Raw genomic sequence first — 19,498 nt, 5'->3', positions numbered from 1 at the left:
TTTTTGGGACAGTTTTTGTTTCCACGCCTGGTGTGCGTTGATTTTTATTACTGTTTGTATTTATTATTATATTGTGCTTGATAATTTAGTTTGTATTTTGTTAACTGTGCAGCACTTTGGTCAGGCCTTTGAGATTGTTTTTAAATGTGCTTCATAAATAAATTCTGACTTGACTAGCTTTAGAGTCTTGCTTTGGTAGGCCAAATATTTCAGATCATAATGTATGAATGTAAAAGAATGTGTCAGTGTTCTCTGTTACCACATTAGTCCGGTAAATAGCTACTTGTCGACAAAGTGTTCCAAGCCAGTCACTTTTCAGAGTTTCCTCTCCAATCAACTGGAAGCTGAACAACATATTCACCTGTTCAGTCGGTGGGTACACAACCAAAGCAAACACAATCACACATTCTGAAAGGAAAAGTACAGAAGAGACATGAGACAGCGAGGTGTAGAGTATAAAAGTACTTAAAAAAAAATACATTCAAGACAATCATTTTCTTTGTAAATCAATATTCTGGTGAGTATTTTTTTCAACAAATGAATTGCAAACTTTTCCATATTAATCACAATAAATCACATTTTCCAACAACGATCTATTTATGCAGCTTGTAAGTAATATTTACTTGAGTAAAACTTGAAATTGATGTAAAAAACCCAAAAAGATAGCAATCTTACAGAATCTTGTGATAGCTCTTTGATGTCTCAATATGATTATTTTCCTATGAGATCTCATATGTCAAAGTCAAGGCCCGTGGGTTTTATCTGGCGGCACGATGATATCAAGTTATTATTAGATCCGGCGCGCAAGCCGCTGAAAGCCAGCAGCCCACAGATATGATTTACGCACCAATACTACATTTCCCACGATGCAACGGGGAGGCGCCGAGCGGGTGGCAGCTTCATTTAATTATTTATTAGCAGTCATGAGGATAACAGCAAAAATTATCTTACAGATACCCATTAACAATGGCAAAACGGAAGGTGGACAATGAAAGGGGGATTTCATCAAAAACTGTATGCTTAAAGTCTGTGATGAAGTTTGCCCAGACAAAAGACAGCTCTTTTTAAACGTAAATGAAGTCGAACAAAACATTACACAGAAGTTGACTTACTGCTGAACGCCTTCACTCAGTTTTGAGGATTTCCTCAGCTCAAAGCCTGACCCCGAACATTGATGAACTTGTTGAATAACGAGACACCACCAAGTATCAGCCTCAGCCTCAAACAAGTGAACATTACTGTGCAATTACATATTTGGAGTTTTTACTCTGTTCAAGTTTAAAAGTTAAATATGCACATATGACTTTTCCTTGAAGAAAGTTTTGTTTTTGGTTAAGAGATTTTTGCACTTTATTTTATTGAATTTCGATGGAATATATTACTTCAGTTATGTGAATGATAGAAAACTGTTGATATTATTTATTTCTTTGAAGTTGCCTAAATTCAGCCCACTTTTGCTAAATGAGAGAATATACTGATGGTGCCTTGAATAATATCATTTCATTCATTTAATGTTCATGTTATAAGTTTTGTTTTGTTTTTTTATAAAGGACATTTGTATTTTGTGCCTGCTGAAATTAAAAACAGTCATGAGAAAATATTGCTTATTTTATCCAATCATATTGTAATATATTTGTTATGTTTTCTATATATTTTGGTTTGAATGAAAGATCAATCCGGCCCTCGGCTTGTAGTCAAATATTTTATTTGGCCATCCGTCCATTTGACTTTGACACCCCTGGCTTAGACTATGTGTCATCTTGCTATTCGTGTTCCCTCGTATGCATTGCATCCTGTTAGTAAGTATTTCTGTTGTTACTTTGAAATTCTGTATTTTGCCCATGCCAGGTTTTAGTTGTTACTTTCTGTTCTTACAGCATCCTCCAGCTGGCTGCTTTCACCACCTTGGCGTTTTGTTTGAGGACGTGCGGCTACGTAGGTTAACCTTTGTCTCTTTTAGTTGTACTTTGACTTTATCCTCTGTGAGTTTGGGGTCCACCTTTCGTGTTTGCGGTGTTACACCATAAGAACCGGGACGATTGTCGTTAACCCTGGCTTCAATTCAATCCAATATTTAAGTCATAGGTTTAATTCACATATTTGATTTGGCTGACGTTTTACATCAGAGGCCCATTCTGACACAACTCTCAGTATTATGTGCTGTCTGTATAGTGGTGTGGGACCGTCACAAAAAGGCGTTGGCTTGTACCCACTTGCAGCTACATTGCACAGTAATTTTAATTTGCATATCATAACTCCTAAATAAACCTTAATGACTCAGCTGTACAAGCTTAAAAAAATCTGAAACTTTACAGATACATGAAGACTCATTGCCCAGTTTTTTGCATTACTTATAGGGCCTTCTAGTGGCGAAGAAAAATGTCTGTCCGATGTCTCGCCAAAACAAAGAGTTGCTGTATTTCCACCCAGATGGTCTTACCTTTCGAAATTTCATATGGGTGTCCAATGCAACACACCTATCAGCGAGCGCCACCGAGTGGCAACCAAAAATATAGCATATTTTTTAAACGGTTTTATTTTCTTTTATGTGCCCGTTGAAGTAACATTGCTGAAATTAAGTCCGACAAGCTTGGCGACACGCCTGCTGACCTCCACCAAATGTTATGTTGTTTCGCTATAGAGCGTGGCTTTCACGTCCATTTTCATTCTGAAGATTAATCGGACCAGTAAAAGCTGCTGTAATTCACCCAGATGATCTGATTCTCTCACAATTTCACACGTTGGATTAGAGTCCATTCCTGAAGACATCGACAAACATATACTGTATTCCAATGTAGTGCTAGCGCCACCTAGTGGCAGCAAAAAATGTCATTAGTTGAAACATTACAATCAATCCTGTTTAATTTGACTTACAGCTATGAAACTTTTTAGGCATATTTAGACCTACAAAAGTAAGACCTACAAAAAAGTCAAAGAAGTCATGTTCTAAGAATGTACAGATAAATAATCATGATTTTTTGGAATGTGCAACTTCGCCCCGTTCTTGTACATTGACTGGTCTCAAACTCGTACCTTCTGTTCTTAAAAGGTTCAACCGATTAACTTCTACCTTGGCATGGACCATTATCAGACTTAGCGGCACAAATATCCCAAAAATCGTGAAGATCCCATGACATGTAGGATGTGGGCGGAACTTCAAATTATGTTGAATATTTCCTTCGCCAAGAGTGACAAAAACCTGAATAACTCAGCTGTAACAGCTTCAAACCATCTGAAATTTGCAGGGACTTAAAAAGTTGTGCTCTTAATACGTGATAAACTTTCAAATCATTTACAGCGCCACCCGGTGGTGCACAAAAATCTTATTTTCTACACTTTCATGTACTGCGCAATGCCTTTTTGAGTAAATTAACTGAAAAATGGTCAGAAAAGCTTTGATATATGGGAAAATGAATGTTCTCAACTTTTATGACTTTTCAAATCGCCACTAGTAACAAAAACCTTATTAACTCAATTTTTGCACTGTGCTAATCTATTAGAACAAATTAATTGAAAATTGGCCAGAATAGCGTTGAGGCGTTCTCTTTCGTTCTCTAATTTTTCAACTTATCGCCAATGGGCGCGGCCAGTACATCGCCTCAAAGTCCCATGTCTCGCCAATAACAAAAAGTTTCTGTAATTGGACCCAGATGGTCTTATCTTTTCTAAATTTCATATAGTTGATGGGAGTCCAACGTAAAACACCCTACTAGCCATTTTTTTGTCGTACTGCGAGTGCCACCTAGTGGGAGCTAAAAATCTCATTATAGTCGAAGGATTGCAGCCAAACCCAGTTGGTTCGCCTTACAACTTACAAAATTTGTACGCATATGCAGGACCCTAAGACCTAAACAAACAATCAAAGACGATCATACACTATGATGTATAGAAAAAGAGTTATGGATTTTTGAATTTGCAGTTTTGATGCATTTATGGCCATTTGTAAGTCTTCCACTGCTGCTGCCTTCTCTTATATTGTTGACACCATCAACTTTCAATTTGGCGTAGACTTAGAGGGCTTAGAGGCACAACTGGTCCATGAAATCCCATGAAATATGTGATGGAGGCGGGCTTTCATATGAAATCAATGTTTCTTTCGACCCCAGTGATAAAAACCTTTATTGCTCAGCTGAACAAGCTTCAAAACATCGGAAACTTTACAGTATCATTAAGACTCATGGTCTTAATCTTCTACATGACACATTTTCTAATTACCAATAGCGACACCTGGTGGCAGACAAAAAAGTTAATTTTTAAATGCCTTTTTCAGTAAATGCCTGTTTCAGTAAATTAGTTGAAAATTAGTCAGGAGAACATTGAGACAGGGAACATTAAGGATCTCAAGTTCTATGTTTTTTCAAATTTGGATGTGGACCTTACAGCGCCTCAAAATCCAATGTCTGGCCAGAGCGGTAACATTGAATGTAATTGGATCAAGATGATCTTCTTTAAATTTCATTTTATGGAATTCTAAACACACTTTTTTTTCTTGTAGTGCGGGCGCCACCTGGTGGCAGCAAAATATATATATATATATATATATATATATATATATATATATATATATATATATATATATATATATATACAGTATATATATTTTCATTTTTTGGTACTTTGTCGAGCCTGTTGAAGTAATATCACTGATTTTTTTTTTTTGACAGGCCTTCAGACACGCCTAATTTCCTCCACCAATAATTGCGATGTTTTGATAATGGCCGTGGCCTATACAGCAGTGCTCATAACAATGATTCATCGTAACAGTAAATGCTGCTCTAGTTTGACCCAAATGATGTCATCTTGTCACGTCTTCACACATTGAATGAATGTCCATGCCTACAGACGTTAACACATAGATTCCATCGTAGTGCTAGAATCACTTTGTGGCATGAAATAATATATTACCGATTTTGTGATTCCAATTACTTAGTTGAGCCTGTTGGATGAATGTTAATGAAAATTTGATCTTTTCTAAAACACTGACTTCTCCTGTTCATCGGCATTTGCACAAATACATTCATACCCAAATGTGTTCATACCTCGAACTGTTCATACTTCAACGTTCTCAGGTGTGCGAGGGCCCGTTATAGCTGTTTGCAGCTCTAGTTATTATTATTATTGTGGCGGGCATTAGGACCTGGCCACACACCCAGTAGGCAAGTTGTAAGAGATTGTGAATCTTTGAACTTTGTGCTTTATGTCTTTGATGATGTGTACAATGTTTGTTGAGTTTTGTGTTGACAAGTGAAGAGCAAAGACGTATACTAAAACAGCATCGTGCGTTTCTTCATCTTGCCACATTGGTGACCCCGAAGTTGCAATGTTCTAGCAAGAGGTTGAAGAGGTGTCTTCCTCGGCCACATCGCCCCAAAACTCGCAAGCGTCAGCCTCCGAAACGTCGGTAAAGTTGCCTGAGTTCTGGTCAAGCGATCCAACCGCGTGGTTTCAGCATGTTGAGGCGCTGTTCCACCTGCGAGGAATCACCGGGGATGTCTCGAGGTACTACATGGTTGTGGCGTACCTTGACCAGCTCACTACACGTCGCATAATGCAACTGTTACGCGACCCTCCATTGCACGTTTTGGCACGCCCTCTGATATCACCTCGGATAGGGGACCCCAATTTGTGTCTGAGCTCTGGACGTCTTTGGCTGAGTCTTTGGGTGCGCGAGTACATCGGACTACTGCTTACCACCCTCAGGCCAACGATTTGTGCGAACGTTTTCACCGGTCACTTAAAGCCGCATTGCGGGCCACCCTTTCAGATAGTAGTTGGGTCGACCGCCTGCCATGGGTGTTACTCGGGTTGTGTTCGGTTCCAAAAGAGGATCTTGACGCTTCGCCTCCAGAACAGGTGCTTGGGCAGCCTGTTAGGGTTCCGGGCGAGTTTCTCCCTGAGGGTTCCGACGTGCGCCCCTTTCCCTCTTCGTTAAGAGGGCCCAGGACTTCTTTGCCAGTTCACCATTGTTTTCCTAAAGTGTTCATACCCTCAGCGCTCAGGTCTGCTCGTTTTGTTTTTGTACGGCACGATGGCCACCGCTCACCGCTACAGCCACCTTATGATGGCCCGTTTAAAGTACTAGATTATCTAGTAACTAGAACATGGTGCTAAATATTTTGTGCTGGATTTGGGTGGCCGAAGAGCGCGTGTAGCTTTGGATAGACTCAAACCGGCTCATGTCTTGGCAGGAGAGGAGGTCCTGCCAGCCAAGGTCCCTTGCCGTGGTCGTCCTCCAAAGCCCTCAGCCTCGCCTTTGCACGTTAGCCCAGCGTGTCGTGCTCCTAATCCTGGCCCCCAGGTTTCACGCGCTCCGCACAGGAAGGTACTGTGTACTCGGGGCGGCAAGCTGGTAAACCCCCAGTGAAGTTTTCGCTCTAAGTGCCTAACTGGGTGTTCGGGGGGGGGGCGGGGGGGGGGGGGGGCTGTGTGGCGGGCATTAGGACCTGGCCGCACACCCAGTAGGCAAGTTGAAAGAGATTGTGAATCTTTGAACTTTGTGCTTTATGTCTTTGATGATGTGTACAATGTTTGTTGAGTTTTGTGTTGACAAGTGAAGAGTAAAGACGTATACTAAAACAGCATCGTGCGTTTCTTCATCTTGCCACATTATTATTATTATTATTATTATTATTATTACTTTCATCATTATTATTATTAGGGCCTGAGCAGCTACCGCTGCGAGAGCCCTCTTGTTTTTCTTCGGATTATTATTATTATTATTATTATTATTTACTGTGCAGCGCTTTTCCATTTTTGAGGGCCTAAACATGCACGAAAAGTCACCAAATTTTGCACAGTTGTCGGGCTTTGTGAAAAATTTGATATACAGTGGGCCCCCATGTTACGAACTTAATCCGTTCAGCGGCTACGCTCGTAACTCGAACTGCTCGTGTGACGGGCAATCCAAACCTATGTTAATTCGTGAATGCGTGCAACGCGTGCAAAAACCTTAGGTAAAAACATCACGACTTTATACGCATATTAAAAATGAGTAACATAACCTACTGTACAGTTAAATTAAATAACATAAATATACAAAGGAAAAATGACATTTACCTTTGGGGCGACGTGACTTGAGCGGAGGGGAGCAGAGACCAACCCGCAGAATTTATTGATTTATTTTCTTAAACGGGAACTTTTCTCAAAACTAGAACATATCACCGGCGATTTCCTTCTCTTTAATCCATAATAGAAGAAGCCTCTCAATTTTGTTGTCGATCGAGGTCCGTCCCCCGGCAAGGAAAGTCTTGCCCTTAGAAGATTGCCAAGCGGTTCCGTCCATACTCACGAGCAAGGTTAACTATGCACGCGCCTCCCTCGTATTTTTTTATTATCTCCTGCTTGGTTTCTATTGTCATCATCCTCTTACTTCTTCCTTTACCGCCACTTACAATTTTAGAAGCCATGTCTAACAGATATAGTTTGCAAAGTCTTCACAACATTCCTTCCTTCCGTTTTTGACTCATTTTCTCTCCTTCCTTCCGTCCCGACTAGCTGTGCCATCAAGCTAGATAAAGGCGTTCGGCCAGTAGCATATCGGCATTTCTGTGATTGACGTGACGCCGGCCAATAGCATCTGTGTGAGTGAGACCGTGACTGACACCGTGACTGAGACAGTGACTGTGACATTGTAAGAGCAATATCGTTTTACGTTGCCGTGACAAGCTTTAACTACTGATTTTGATGACGTGGCAAAGCGAAAATATATGAACAAAAACAATGGCCGGCATGTCAGATTGCTCGTAAGGCGAATGGTCTGTGCATAAGTGGGGGACAAAAAACTCCGCGGACCACGCTCGTAAGTCGAAATGTTCGTAAAAGAGGGTGTTCGTAAACCGGGGGCCGACTGTATTAGTGTTTTCTAAAACAAAGCAAAAAAAAATGCTCTGCAGCACCACCTAAGGTCGAAAAAGTGCACATGGAGACTAATGCCTTTAAAACATTTGAAAACCGTTTTTTGAAATAACTACTAGCGCCGCCTAGTGGTTGATAAAAATGTCATTTTCTAAACGTTCATGTAATGTGCTCAGTCTGTTTGGGTAAAACAACTGAAAATTGGTCAGAACACCATTAAGACATGGAATATTAAGGTTTAAAACCTTAATATTATATAATTTTACGACTTTTCGATAATGGGCGTGGTCTGCACGCCACCTCAAAGTCAGATGTCTCGCCAAAACAAAAAAAGTGGTTGTAATTTGGACCCAAAATGGCCTTATGAGTGGAAAATAGCCTCTCACTCCCGGCCTGTTTGACCTAGAGCTACAACAATTTGTAGCCTTATGTAGGACCTTGAGCCCTCCAAAAAAGTCACGAGAACCATGTGCTCAGATGTACAGAAAGAAAGTTGTGAATTTTTGAATGTGCACTTTTGGCCCGTTTTTGCTCGTTTGCAGGTCCCGAACTGCCCCTTTTTTTCTCCTAAATACTTTGCCTAATTGACTTCAAAATTGCTGTGGTGTTTTATCAGACTGGGAAACACAATTGTTCAATTTTTTTGTGAAGATCCGCCATCAAATATGTTGGAGGCGGGGCTTCATATTATGCCTTTGATGTTTACTTTGCCATGTGTGACACAAACCTTTATAACTCAGCTGTACAAGCTTTGAAAGATCTGAAACTTCCCAGACACATGAAGACTGAAGCCCCTAACACATGTGTTTAATAATTTCTTCAATTGCTTAAAAGGCCACCTAGTGGCAAACAAAAATGTCAGTCTGATGTCTCACCAAAACGAACAAAGTTGCTGTATTTGGACCCAGATGGTCTTACCTTTCTAAACGTCAAATATTTGATGGGTTTCAAATGCGGAATACACCTATCAATGTATTTTTTGTCGTAATGCGAGCGCCACCTAGTGGCAGCCAAAAATATTGCATTTTTTAAACTTTTTTATGTGTTTAGCTGAGCCCTTAAAAGTAATATCGCTGAAATTAAGTCTGACAAGCATCCAGACAGCCCTGCTGACCTTCACCAAATCTTACGAAGCTTTGATAATGGGCGTTGCCTCTATGTCCATTTTCATTCCGAAGCTTTATCGGACCAGTAAAAGCTGCTGTAATTTGACCCAGATGATCTGATCTTCTCACAATTTCACACATTGGATGAAAATGTATTCCTGAAGACATCGACAAACATATATTCCAGTTTAAAGCTAGCGCCACCTAGTGGCTGCAAAAAATGTCATTAGTCGAACGATTACAGTCAATCCTGTTTGGTTTAAACGACAGCTATGAAACTTTTTAGGCAAATGAAGGATTGTAAGACCAATTCAATAGGAGTGATGTGCTAGGATGTACAGAAAAATTGTTATGATTTTTTTTAATTTGCTGTTTTGCCCTTTACTTAGACATTAGCTGGTCTCAAACTCGTGCCTTGTTCTCTTAAATGGTTCACCCTTTTACCTTCAACTTTGGCATGGATCATTGATCTCATGACATATAAGATGGGGGTGGAGCTTCAAATTATGTTAAATATTTCCTTCGCCTAGCGTGACAAAAACATTAATACCTCAGCTGTTACAGCTTTAAAACATCTGAAACTTTGCAGGGACTTTAAAAGTCATGCCCTAATACAGTTCTGTGATAAACTTCCAAATCATTTACAGCGTCACCTAGTGGCGGACAAAAAAAATCATTTTTTTACACTTTCATGTACTTTTGCAATGCCTGTTTGCTAGATGAACTCACAAATGGTCAGAAAAGTTTTGAGATATTATAACATGAAGATTCTTAACTTTTATGACTTTTCAATAGAGGCCGTGGCCTCTATGCCAACTCCAAGTCCGATGTCTCGTCAAAGCGGTAAAAGTTTCTGTAATTGGACCTACATGATCTGATATTTTCAAAACGTCATATATGGGATGGGAGTCCAATTTGAAATGAACCCACAAGCCTATTTTTTAATCATAGTGCGAGCGCCACCTAGTGGCAGCAAAAAAATAGCAATTCCTTAATGTTTTTATGTACTCTGCTAAACCCCTTGAAGTGATATCCATTAAATGTTGTCTGAAAAGGCATTGGCCACGCATAATGCCCTCCACCAAATCATACGATGTTTCAACAATGGGCGTGGCCTATACGGCAGTGCAAAGTGACACAACTGTAACAATAAAAGCTGCAGTAACTCAACCCACATTATCCCACCTTCTCTAAATTTTACATATTTGATAAGAGTCCTGCACTGAAGTAATCTACAACTAATCGTTCACATTCGTTTCATCGTTCACACTCCTTGTTCATACCCCGACCTGTTCATACCCCAACGTGCACAGGTCTGCGAGGGCCCTTTATAGCTGCTTGCAGCTCTAGTTCTGTGCTATGCCGGTTTCAGTAAATTCATTTAAAATTAGTCAAGAGAATATTGCGATAGGGAATATTATGAATCTCAAGTTTTATGACTCTTCAAATTTGGGCGTGGCCTTTACACTGCCTCAAAATCCAATGTCTGGCAAGACCGGTAAAACTTAATGTAGAACGAAGATGATCTTCTCTAAATTTAATTTCATGGGAGTACAATGCTAAACACACTTTTTTTCCTCGAAGTGCGGGCGCCACCTGGTGGCAGCAAAAAATTACATTTTCATTCATATGTTACTTGGTGAGCCTGTCAAAGTAATATCACTGAAAAATTTTCAGACACGCCTTCGGACACGCTAAATCTCTTCCACCAAAGATTACGATGTTTTGATAATGGCCGTGGACTATTCAGCAGTGCTCATTATGACGATTTATCGTAACAGTAAATGCTGACGTAGTTTGTCCCAGATAATTTCATCTTGTCACGACTTCACACGTTGATTGAAAGTCAATTCCTACAGACATCAATAAACATATATTCCATCCTAGTGCTAGAATCACCTCGTGGCAGAAAATATATTACCGAGTTTGTGATTCCTATTACTTCGTTGAGCCGGTTGAACAAATCCTAATGAAATTTTGACCTTTTCTAAAACAATGACCTCTACAGTTCGCCTGCATATGCACGAATACATTCATACCCAAATATATTCATACCTCGAACTGTTCATCCTTCAACGTGCTCACATCTGCGAGGGCCCGTTATAGCTGCTTGCAGCTCTAGTTATTATTTATCATGTACTGTGCAGAACTTTCCATTTTTGAGGGCCTAAACATGCATGAAAAGTCACCAAATATTGCACGTTTGTCGGGCCCGGTGAAAAATTTGATATTTTTGTGTTCCCTAAAACAATGCAAAAAAAAATAAAAAATGGCTCTGCAGCGCCACCTAAGGTCGAAAATGTTCAGCTGGTCCTGGCTCGTTTGACCTACAGCTACGAAAATTTTTAGGCAATATGTAGGACCTAGAGACCGACAAAAAAGTCAGAGCAAGCCATGTGCTCAATCAAATGTACTGAAAAAGAGTTATGAATTTTTGAATGTGCATTTTTGGCCCATTTTTGCACGTTTGCAGGTCCCAAACTGCTTCTTGTTTCTCCTAAACGCTTTACCCAATTGCTTTCAAATTTGCTGTGGTGCATTTCAGACATAGAGGCACGAATGGGAAAAATTTGGTGAAGATTTGCCGACATACATGGTAGGGGCGGGGCTTCAAATTATGTGTTCAATTTTTCCTTCGCCAAGAGTGACAAAAACCTTAATAACTCTGATATACAAGCTCAAAAAATTCTAAAACTTCATAGACACATGAAGACTAATGCTATTAACACTGTTTTAAAATATTTTTGAAATAGCTACCAGCGCCGCCTCGTGGTTGATAAAAATGTCATTTTTTTACACGTTCATGTATTAATGCCCTCCACCAAATAGTATGATGTTTCGAACAATGGGCCTATACGGCAGCGCAAAGTCACACAACTGTAACAATAAAAGCTGCAGTAACACAACCCACATTATGTTACCCTTCTCTAAATTTTACATATTTGATAAGAGTCCTGCACCGAAGTCATCTACAGCTAATTTTTCATCTTTCATACTCCTTGTTCATACCCCGACCACTGGCAGCTATTTTTCATTTTAAGTAAATAATTCATCATAAAGTTACGCTTTTTGCACAATGTTTTAAAAGTGCACACATAGTGCTATTTTAGATAATAATTACCTTGAATCCTCGACTGAATCCGTCTAGAAACTCCTGTCGATTTAGTCCTGTTTCCCCTGAAATTTGTGTGAGAACGTAGCGTGTATGCGCAATGTATGCAAGAGTTGTCCCGTCAAGTTATACTCAAGTCTTTGGCCTAGTACAAAAAAAAAAATCAACCCGTAACAGATAAATTCATGTCATTTTGATATTTTCTTTGTAAATACATGCGTTCAAGCACGACTTTAATTTCAAATGGTCCGAGAGCTTAAGGGTTAACGCTCCGAGATATGTCATCTGAATAGTGACCAATGAACATTATTGTCCCGCCTGCTCACTTGCATGCAGTCTCCTCGTGATACAGTGATCCCTCCTACTTCGCGGTCCCAGATATTGCGGTCTCAGTACTTCGCGGTTTTTCCAGGAAAAAATAAAAATACTGTATCCCAAAATAAAAATAAAAAAAATAAAAATGCGCAAAAAAAAATGAAAAAAGCAAAAAAGTACATTAGACATTACTGTATTCATCACATAACTAAGTAATATGTTAGAATAAGCCACAGTTGACTTGTTAACATGTGGCTCAAAATGAGTGACTAGGTAGAGTTTCAATGCAACTCGTGTGACTAAATGCACATCTAGTGTGACTGAATGTCCAACTAGTGCTGGCAAAGACCGAACTAGTGAAAAATGCAAATGGCTGATATCTATGACATCGAATGAATGCTCAAAAGGCTTGGCATAGCCTATCTGTCACTAGTGTCTCTAGTGGGTGTTTGAGCTCTCAGTAGTGAGCGTGTGCTGCAAATCATAAGTCACTAGTTAACATGTTACAATAAGCCGCATTTGACTTGTTCACATGTGGCTGAAAATGAATGACTAGGTAGAGTTTCTCTGCAACCCGTGTGACAAAGAGAACAACTAGTGTGGCTGAATGTCCAACTAGTGCTGGCAAAGACCGAACTAGTGAAAAATGCAAATCGCTGATATCCACGATATAGAAAAATGCTCAAAAGGCTTGCCGTATTTGTTTCATGAGACGATGGGGACGCGATGTGTAATCGCACCGCCCTCCTGTAGGCGGCTCTAAGTCGGTCGCTACGCCAACCTGCATTAGCAGAAGAAGAGCGGAAAGCTAACAAAACATTTGAAACGTTACGCCGGTTTGCGCTCCGCCGCCTTGCAGATTCAACAAAGCCATCAAGACAATAGTTCCTTAGTCGTCCGAGGTCGCCCCGGTTACTGCTTCGCGAGCGGGTGTGATCATTCCCTTGGCCAAATGGACGACGTGGAGATCGCGGACGTGGACGAAAACGGCAACGTGATCCGGGAAGCCGACGGCCGCTGGCAGTCGTCGCCGTCGCTGCTCAGCTTCATGGGTAACCGAACAGCACCCGAGAAGCGAGTAACTTCCCTTGGAAACCTAGCAAAACTTTGTGGGAGACGTCACGACGGGTTGCGCTCCGTCGCCTTCCTGAGTCAACAAGCCACTAGTTAACTTGTCAGTATTTTGTCTGTCACTAGTGCCACTAGTGGGTGTTCCAGCTCTCACTAGTGAGCGTGTGCTGCAAATCATAGGTCACTAGTTAACATGTTAGACTATGCCACATTTGACTTGTTAATGTGGCTGAAAATGAGTGACTAGGTAGAGCTTCTGTGCAACTCGTGTGACAAAGTGTACAACTAGTGTGGCTGAATATCCCACTAGTGCTGGCAAAGACCGAACTAGTGAAAAATGTAAATGGCTGATATTCATGATATCGAATAAATGCTGAAAAGGCTTGCCATATGTAAGTGCTTCGCGAGCGGGTGCGCTCATTCGCTTTGCCAATTGGACGACGTTGGAGATCGCGTACTTGGACGAAAACGGCGACGTGATCCCGGAAGCAGACGGCCGCTGGCAGTCGTCACCACCGCCGCCGCTCGGCCTAGCGCCCGCGCTGTCCCAGTTGACCACATGCTAACCACTGAAAGCGAGCCCTTTTAACTACCTTTTCTTACAAAAATATTTGACGGGTACGCAAGTACAGGAAACGTTTTTCGACTTGCAAATACAATGGGGGCCATTTGCAAGTACTGTACGTCATTTGGACAAATGATTGATCAATGGCAAATGGTGGGAAACTGCGTGCTGTCTTTGACAATAGTGGGTGGGTCCTGTTTTTTTTTTTTTTTTTTTTGGGGGGGGGGTTCTGCCACAAAGTTTACAAATCCTGAGTTGAGCATGCGAGTCATCCTGGGCGACTGTTTGCAACATCATCTTTGGGGATTCCAAGGCCACGTTGCACCTAAACTGCCCCAAAATGGCATGCTTATCAAAGCGAGCCAGCCATTTTCAACTAGTCAAGTAACATATATGTAACGGTATCGATTTGTGAAAAGAGGAGAAATGGATCAAATTGTATTGAAAGTATGGCATGGCTTTGTTTGATTTCAGTTGCCGAGGAGCTTGCACGGACGTACGGCGGGCAGCTGCTGCTGCTGCTGGGGGCACTCTGCGCCCTGCTGTTCTTCCTGGCCAAGAGGAGGGGCGCGTCCTACACCACCGCGCTGCAAGGTGAATCCCCCCAAGTGTTCCCTGACGGATTGTGATGATGATGATGATGATGGTGTTGTGCAGATTCCGAGGTGGTGGTGAGAAGGCAGGAGGCCATGGAGGCGTCCCGGAGGAAGATGCAGCAAGTGCAAGACGCCAAAGCGGCCATCTTCAGGGAGAAGCGTAAGCAGGTGAAAGCGCGCTGGCCCAACCTCCCACCGCTTGGGTGTATCTCGCACATTCTCACGTGACCTTTGAACCTAGCAAGAGGAGGAGAAGCGCAGGCAGAAGATCGAAGAGTGGGACAGCATGCAGCTGGGCAAGAGTTTCAAAGGAGTTTCCAGACGACTGCAGGTCAGGAAAAAAAAAAAAGCGTTGGCGGCTTTCATTGTAACAAGTGCCGATGTTTGTCAGCAGAGCGACCACGACCAGGACGCTTCATCCGGAGCCGTCATCAAGCCAAAGAGTGACAAAAAGCCGCTACGCAGCTCCGGTAATAACGGTGGCTTCACTTCTTCCTTCTTGACGCGCTGCCCAGTTGGTGTGGGCATGTACCCTCTTATGACTAAAGCAAAATATTTAAATATATGCCATATATATTTCCCACATTCAGCAAACTTTTATTTGTAAACAGAGGTGGGCATCTTACAGGTCTGACATTCGTCAGAGCCCCATCCCCCTTTCCGTCATTGTCGGTGGGTCATTTTTTCAAGCCTCGAAAAACTGTAGTCATCGGTCAGACCGAGAGTTTATTTTTGCCCATTACTAGCCCCGGAGAACCCAAGAACCCTTTTCTTCTTTGGAAAATTATCAATTACAGTATACATTAAGTGATTGCTATAAGTTCACTGAACACCAAAATATATGTGTTTTCAATGTTAACCCTTTATTCACTAATTAAGGATTAGGGCTAAATTTGACCCTTTGGGATTTAGGGGTATCATTTTGAAAAATCAGAAAAACAAAAACTGTCAGTAAACTATTTAGAATTTAGGAAAATAATCAATCGAATACACAGCTACATTGAACAATATATATTTTTTTGTTGTATTTGTTGCATTTTAGAACTGGATTTTGAATGTACAAACACACTTTGGCCAATGGAAACAAGAACCCAGGGACAAAATTGTTATCATACATGTTGTGTGTTGTCGCGAGGACTTACGAGACTGGTTGGTTTTTGTTGAGCGGGAATTGAGTAATGGCGGAATAAATGAATCGTTAAGAAGACTACGTGTGCAATTTCCGATCCTTTTTAAAATCACTATTGGAAAAAAAAAAAAAAAACACCATTAGTCTTTCTTATCTAAAAATCTGTCAGAACTCACACTAGACATTGTGATAGTCTTTGAAACCATTTCTTTTTTTGTTAATGCAGAGAGGTACTGCACATTTTCACAGTGCATTTCAGGCTTGAGGTCTTTGTACACAGCACATTGACAGCGATTTTCTTCTTTTACAGGCCATACCAATACATTCCAAGAACTGGTTTTATCTCCTTTACTGAAGTGTTCACACAGTCCCTGTGTATTTGAACACTGTGCTGATTGATATGTTCCATAATATTTTTCCAAAATATCAAGGGAAACAAAGTGGCGAAAGTAAACCAGTGGTGTGTCTGTTGTGGCATCTTGGTATGACTCAATTTGTTGTCCTTGAAAAGTCACATCAGGTAACTCAAAGACTTTCTTTTGCCACCTGTAAGTTTTAGTGGCACAATTTAGGCCTAACTGTGGGCTTGCAGTCTTTGTAAATTGCAAATCATCACTGGACGAGTCACGATCTTGGGCAGAAGATTCATCGCCCTCACTTTTATGTGGTTGAAATTATTCAATAGAATCACTATCTCTGTCCAATTCAGTACCAAAGTCACTATCATCAGCTTCAAGTTGTTCCAATACATGTCTTACAGTTTACTTTTTATGTTGCTTTCCCTGTCCTAAAGAGTAGCTGGTCATATTCCCTGAAACTATATAGGTATTTATTAGTCTCTGTATGTTTAACTTAGTAAAATATATTACACAAATGAATAAATTTCAAGTCTTTAGCCAAATACAAGACTGTCACCATTCTCTGTTTTTTACCCAATACACCCGAAGTGTCATTTTTGACCCATTGTTTGTAAAACACAATTTTACAATCGGATGGTGTGCTGAGAAGATGTTCTTGATTGGAGTGAATTCTAACTCAACAAAACAGCATGTTGCCAGCCATCTTGTCATCACCACTCTGAGTCATGTAAGTGCAATATTCATCCACTAGATGGCCTTGTGCAGGGGTCAGAAGTGGCACTCAGGGCTTTTGAAGTTAAATTTGTAAAAAACAAAACCCTGTGGGTTCTCCAGGGCTAGAGTGCAAAATGGACTATCACATCCACTGGGTGGCATTAACATGCCTTAAATGACTGATTTGATGTAAGTCAGCTATCTCTTTATACAGTGGACCCCTGTGTTATAGCGTCCCGGGCTTACGTTTTTTTCATGTTGCGACGTGGAATACTGAGGTTTTTTTCGTTCCCTCTTTAGGGTATTTTCCCAGCTTTGCGACAAAAACAACTGTTATGACCCTGGAGGGTTGGCTGTATTTGTGTTTCGTCTCCATCTGCAGGTGTTTTTAGGGAATTGCACTTATCAGTTGCCGTCAATGCCTCCATGCAACGTGTCACTACAATTCTGGTCTGCTATTGGTCAGCGTCTCCTCACGGAGAGGCTGGTCTGCTATTGGTCGGCCTCACTCGTTTCAAAATGGCGGAATGGTAAATCTTTGTTCTATCTTGAGTGGTTACAAAACCGTATTTATAGTGCATTTTACTGTTTAGTTCAAATTCATTCAAGTACCATCCATTTCACTAAGATTGCTGGTGATGTTAAAGAGAGAAGTAAGAAGATGATTTATATGAAAACGAAGCTGGAGATAATCAAATATGAAGCTAGCCTAACCTAGGCTTCCCTTACTAGGGAATATGGGCATAACAAGCGGCACTCAAAGGTAAATAAATCCTTTCTATATTTTTTTATTTGTGATGTTTTCTGATTGTTTAGTATATATACGTAGCACTTACTATATACTATTTTGGTACCAATTTTTAATATGTATGTAAAATGTTGATGTTTTTACCCGGGGTTCTAAACGCATTAGCTGTTTATGATAGGTTTGGATTGCCAGCCATACGGTGAATTTGCCTTATGAGCCCAACCGCGGAATTTATTAATCTTGTAACACGGGGCCCACTGTACCTGTCTCACATTTTTAGATGTTGGTTTCATGATCATTTGTCTCAAATTGTGTAAATTTCATCTTTCACGTACACTACAAGTAAAACAAACTATTGCTGAGGTTGAATTTACCTAAAAAGAAAAAGTATTTAATTAGGGAATTAAAAAAATCTGAATGTGACATACTGTATACTGTCCCATAGCAAAATGCAAATTAAGTGCAGGCCATTGGTTACTTGAAAGAGTGACCGCCTGCAGTGTAATAGCATCTCAGAATTCTCTATTAGCAGAGAAAATTTCTTAACACTTAATTCTAAACATTGCTTCTCATTTTAGATTGGCGGCATTCTGTACAGTATGAGTTTTGGTTAAAACCAAAACCAGGGAGCAACAAAAAATAAATCTTTGGTAAAGTCAGCCATGTTGTAGCTGTAAACGTTAAGCAGTGACTTGTACCAAGGGGCAGAGTTGTACATTTTTTTTCCACTACTTGATGGTGCTGCCATACAATACAATTGAATCATTTTAAATAAGCAAAAAAAAGGGCATAGTGAACTGATGGACATAAAAAACTACCATTCCGACATTTTTCATTTGCCATTCTTTTCGGGCATTCCCAACTTTTGTTGGTCCATCAGCAAAATGGGCGTCCGTCTGTGACTGACTGACGGACACTCTGTGCTGACGAAGTGCCCACCTCTGTAAACAAAGTATATCATATCAAATATATAATGCAGCATTTGTCACGATAACAAAAATTTCCCATGAAAAATTAAAAGAAACCTTGGCAAGTACCTTTCGACCGACACCCATCCATTTCACCACCGTGGCCTTGGCTATTCATATGATTACCGTATGTCTGATATAGTCGCCGACCCTTGTGTTTTCAGACTACAACCCCCTGAGCGGCGAGGGCGGCGGCTCATGCTCATGGCGCCCTGGGAGGCGGGGCCCGTCCTCTCCGGGCGGTTGAGGTTAGAGGAGGTCGGGTGCAGCGCGCCGTTTGACGTCGGCTCGGGGCTTCCTGGGCCACGTACGTGCGCCAACTAGGCTCCGGTGAACCCCTCTTCATCATCAGCTCTCGGGGATAAAATGAAATGTGAAATTGAAATGTGCATCTCCATGTGAAATGTACAAATCTGATATTGGGAATGGCAAAATAGAGTGGTTTGCCCTAGCGTATGTTAGCGTCCACACGTGGCGCTGTGGCCAGCCGGTGATGATGCCTTGCTGGGAAACGGTCCACCACCGGCTAGTGAGGCTGATGGACGTCTGTACGGCTGTCTTCTTTTGTTTTTTTTTTTTTTTTTTTTGCTTGTTACACATTTAAGACACTTTTTTGCCCCCTTTCTTAGCAATATTAAGAGTTTCTATGTCTGAGTGTGGCACTTTGACAACTGACAGCATACTGGACAAACATAATTATGTACGGTGAAAAGCTATCTCTTGCGGGAGTTTATGTTAATCTGTGCAAACACTGCTTATCTTTTGACTATCACGACCAGTGACAAAGTATTCTTCTTGGTCCACAAAAAAAAAAACGTTTTGAAGCAATAAATCAAATCATGCTAACTTTGGAGTCACTTTGTAGCCTTTCCTAGTAGTAGGACAGTGTTTATCTGTTCACCAACGGGGAACCAATTTGGAGGCGCAAAGGGTTGTCAAGTATCACAAGAGTTGTTGACAA

General features: G+C 41.0%; 1 protein-coding gene across 3 annotated transcripts; it reads left to right on the top strand.

The window, feature by feature from the left end:
• Nucleotides 1-13,164: 13,164 nt before the first annotated feature.
• On the top strand, nucleotides 13,165-19,383 carry selenos (selenoprotein S). 3 transcript variants are annotated; one of them, XM_088413931.1, is made up of 6 exons: nucleotides 13,165-13,439; nucleotides 14,498-14,617; nucleotides 14,681-14,787; nucleotides 14,861-14,950; nucleotides 15,011-15,089; nucleotides 18,702-19,383. In XM_088413931.1, the coding sequence occupies exons 1-6, from the start codon at nucleotides 13,340-13,342 to the stop codon at nucleotides 18,788-18,790; spliced, it is 585 nt and encodes a 194-aa protein (XP_088270057.1). In that variant the 5' UTR covers nucleotides 13,165-13,339; the 3' UTR covers nucleotides 18,791-19,383. The 3 variants fall into 3 exon arrangements, with proteins under 3 accessions (XP_088270057.1, XP_088270058.1, XP_088270059.1); XM_088413932.1 differs by having other exon boundaries at nucleotides 13,167-13,439; nucleotides 15,014-15,089; XM_088413933.1 differs by lacking the exon at nucleotides 13,165-13,439 and adding an exon at nucleotides 13,988-14,210.
• The last annotated feature ends 115 nt before the right edge of the window (nucleotides 19,384-19,498 follow it).

Source organism: Hippichthys cyanospilos, chromosome 4 (genome assembly GCF_059441005.1).
Source record: "Hippichthys cyanospilos isolate Australia breed blue-spotted pipefish chromosome 4, RoL_Hcya_1.0, whole genome shotgun sequence".
Lineage (NCBI taxonomy): Eukaryota > Metazoa > Chordata > Actinopteri > Syngnathiformes > Syngnathidae > Hippichthys > Hippichthys cyanospilos.
Note: the sequence above shows the minus strand (reverse complement) of the source record. Positions and strands in the feature narration are given on the sequence as shown.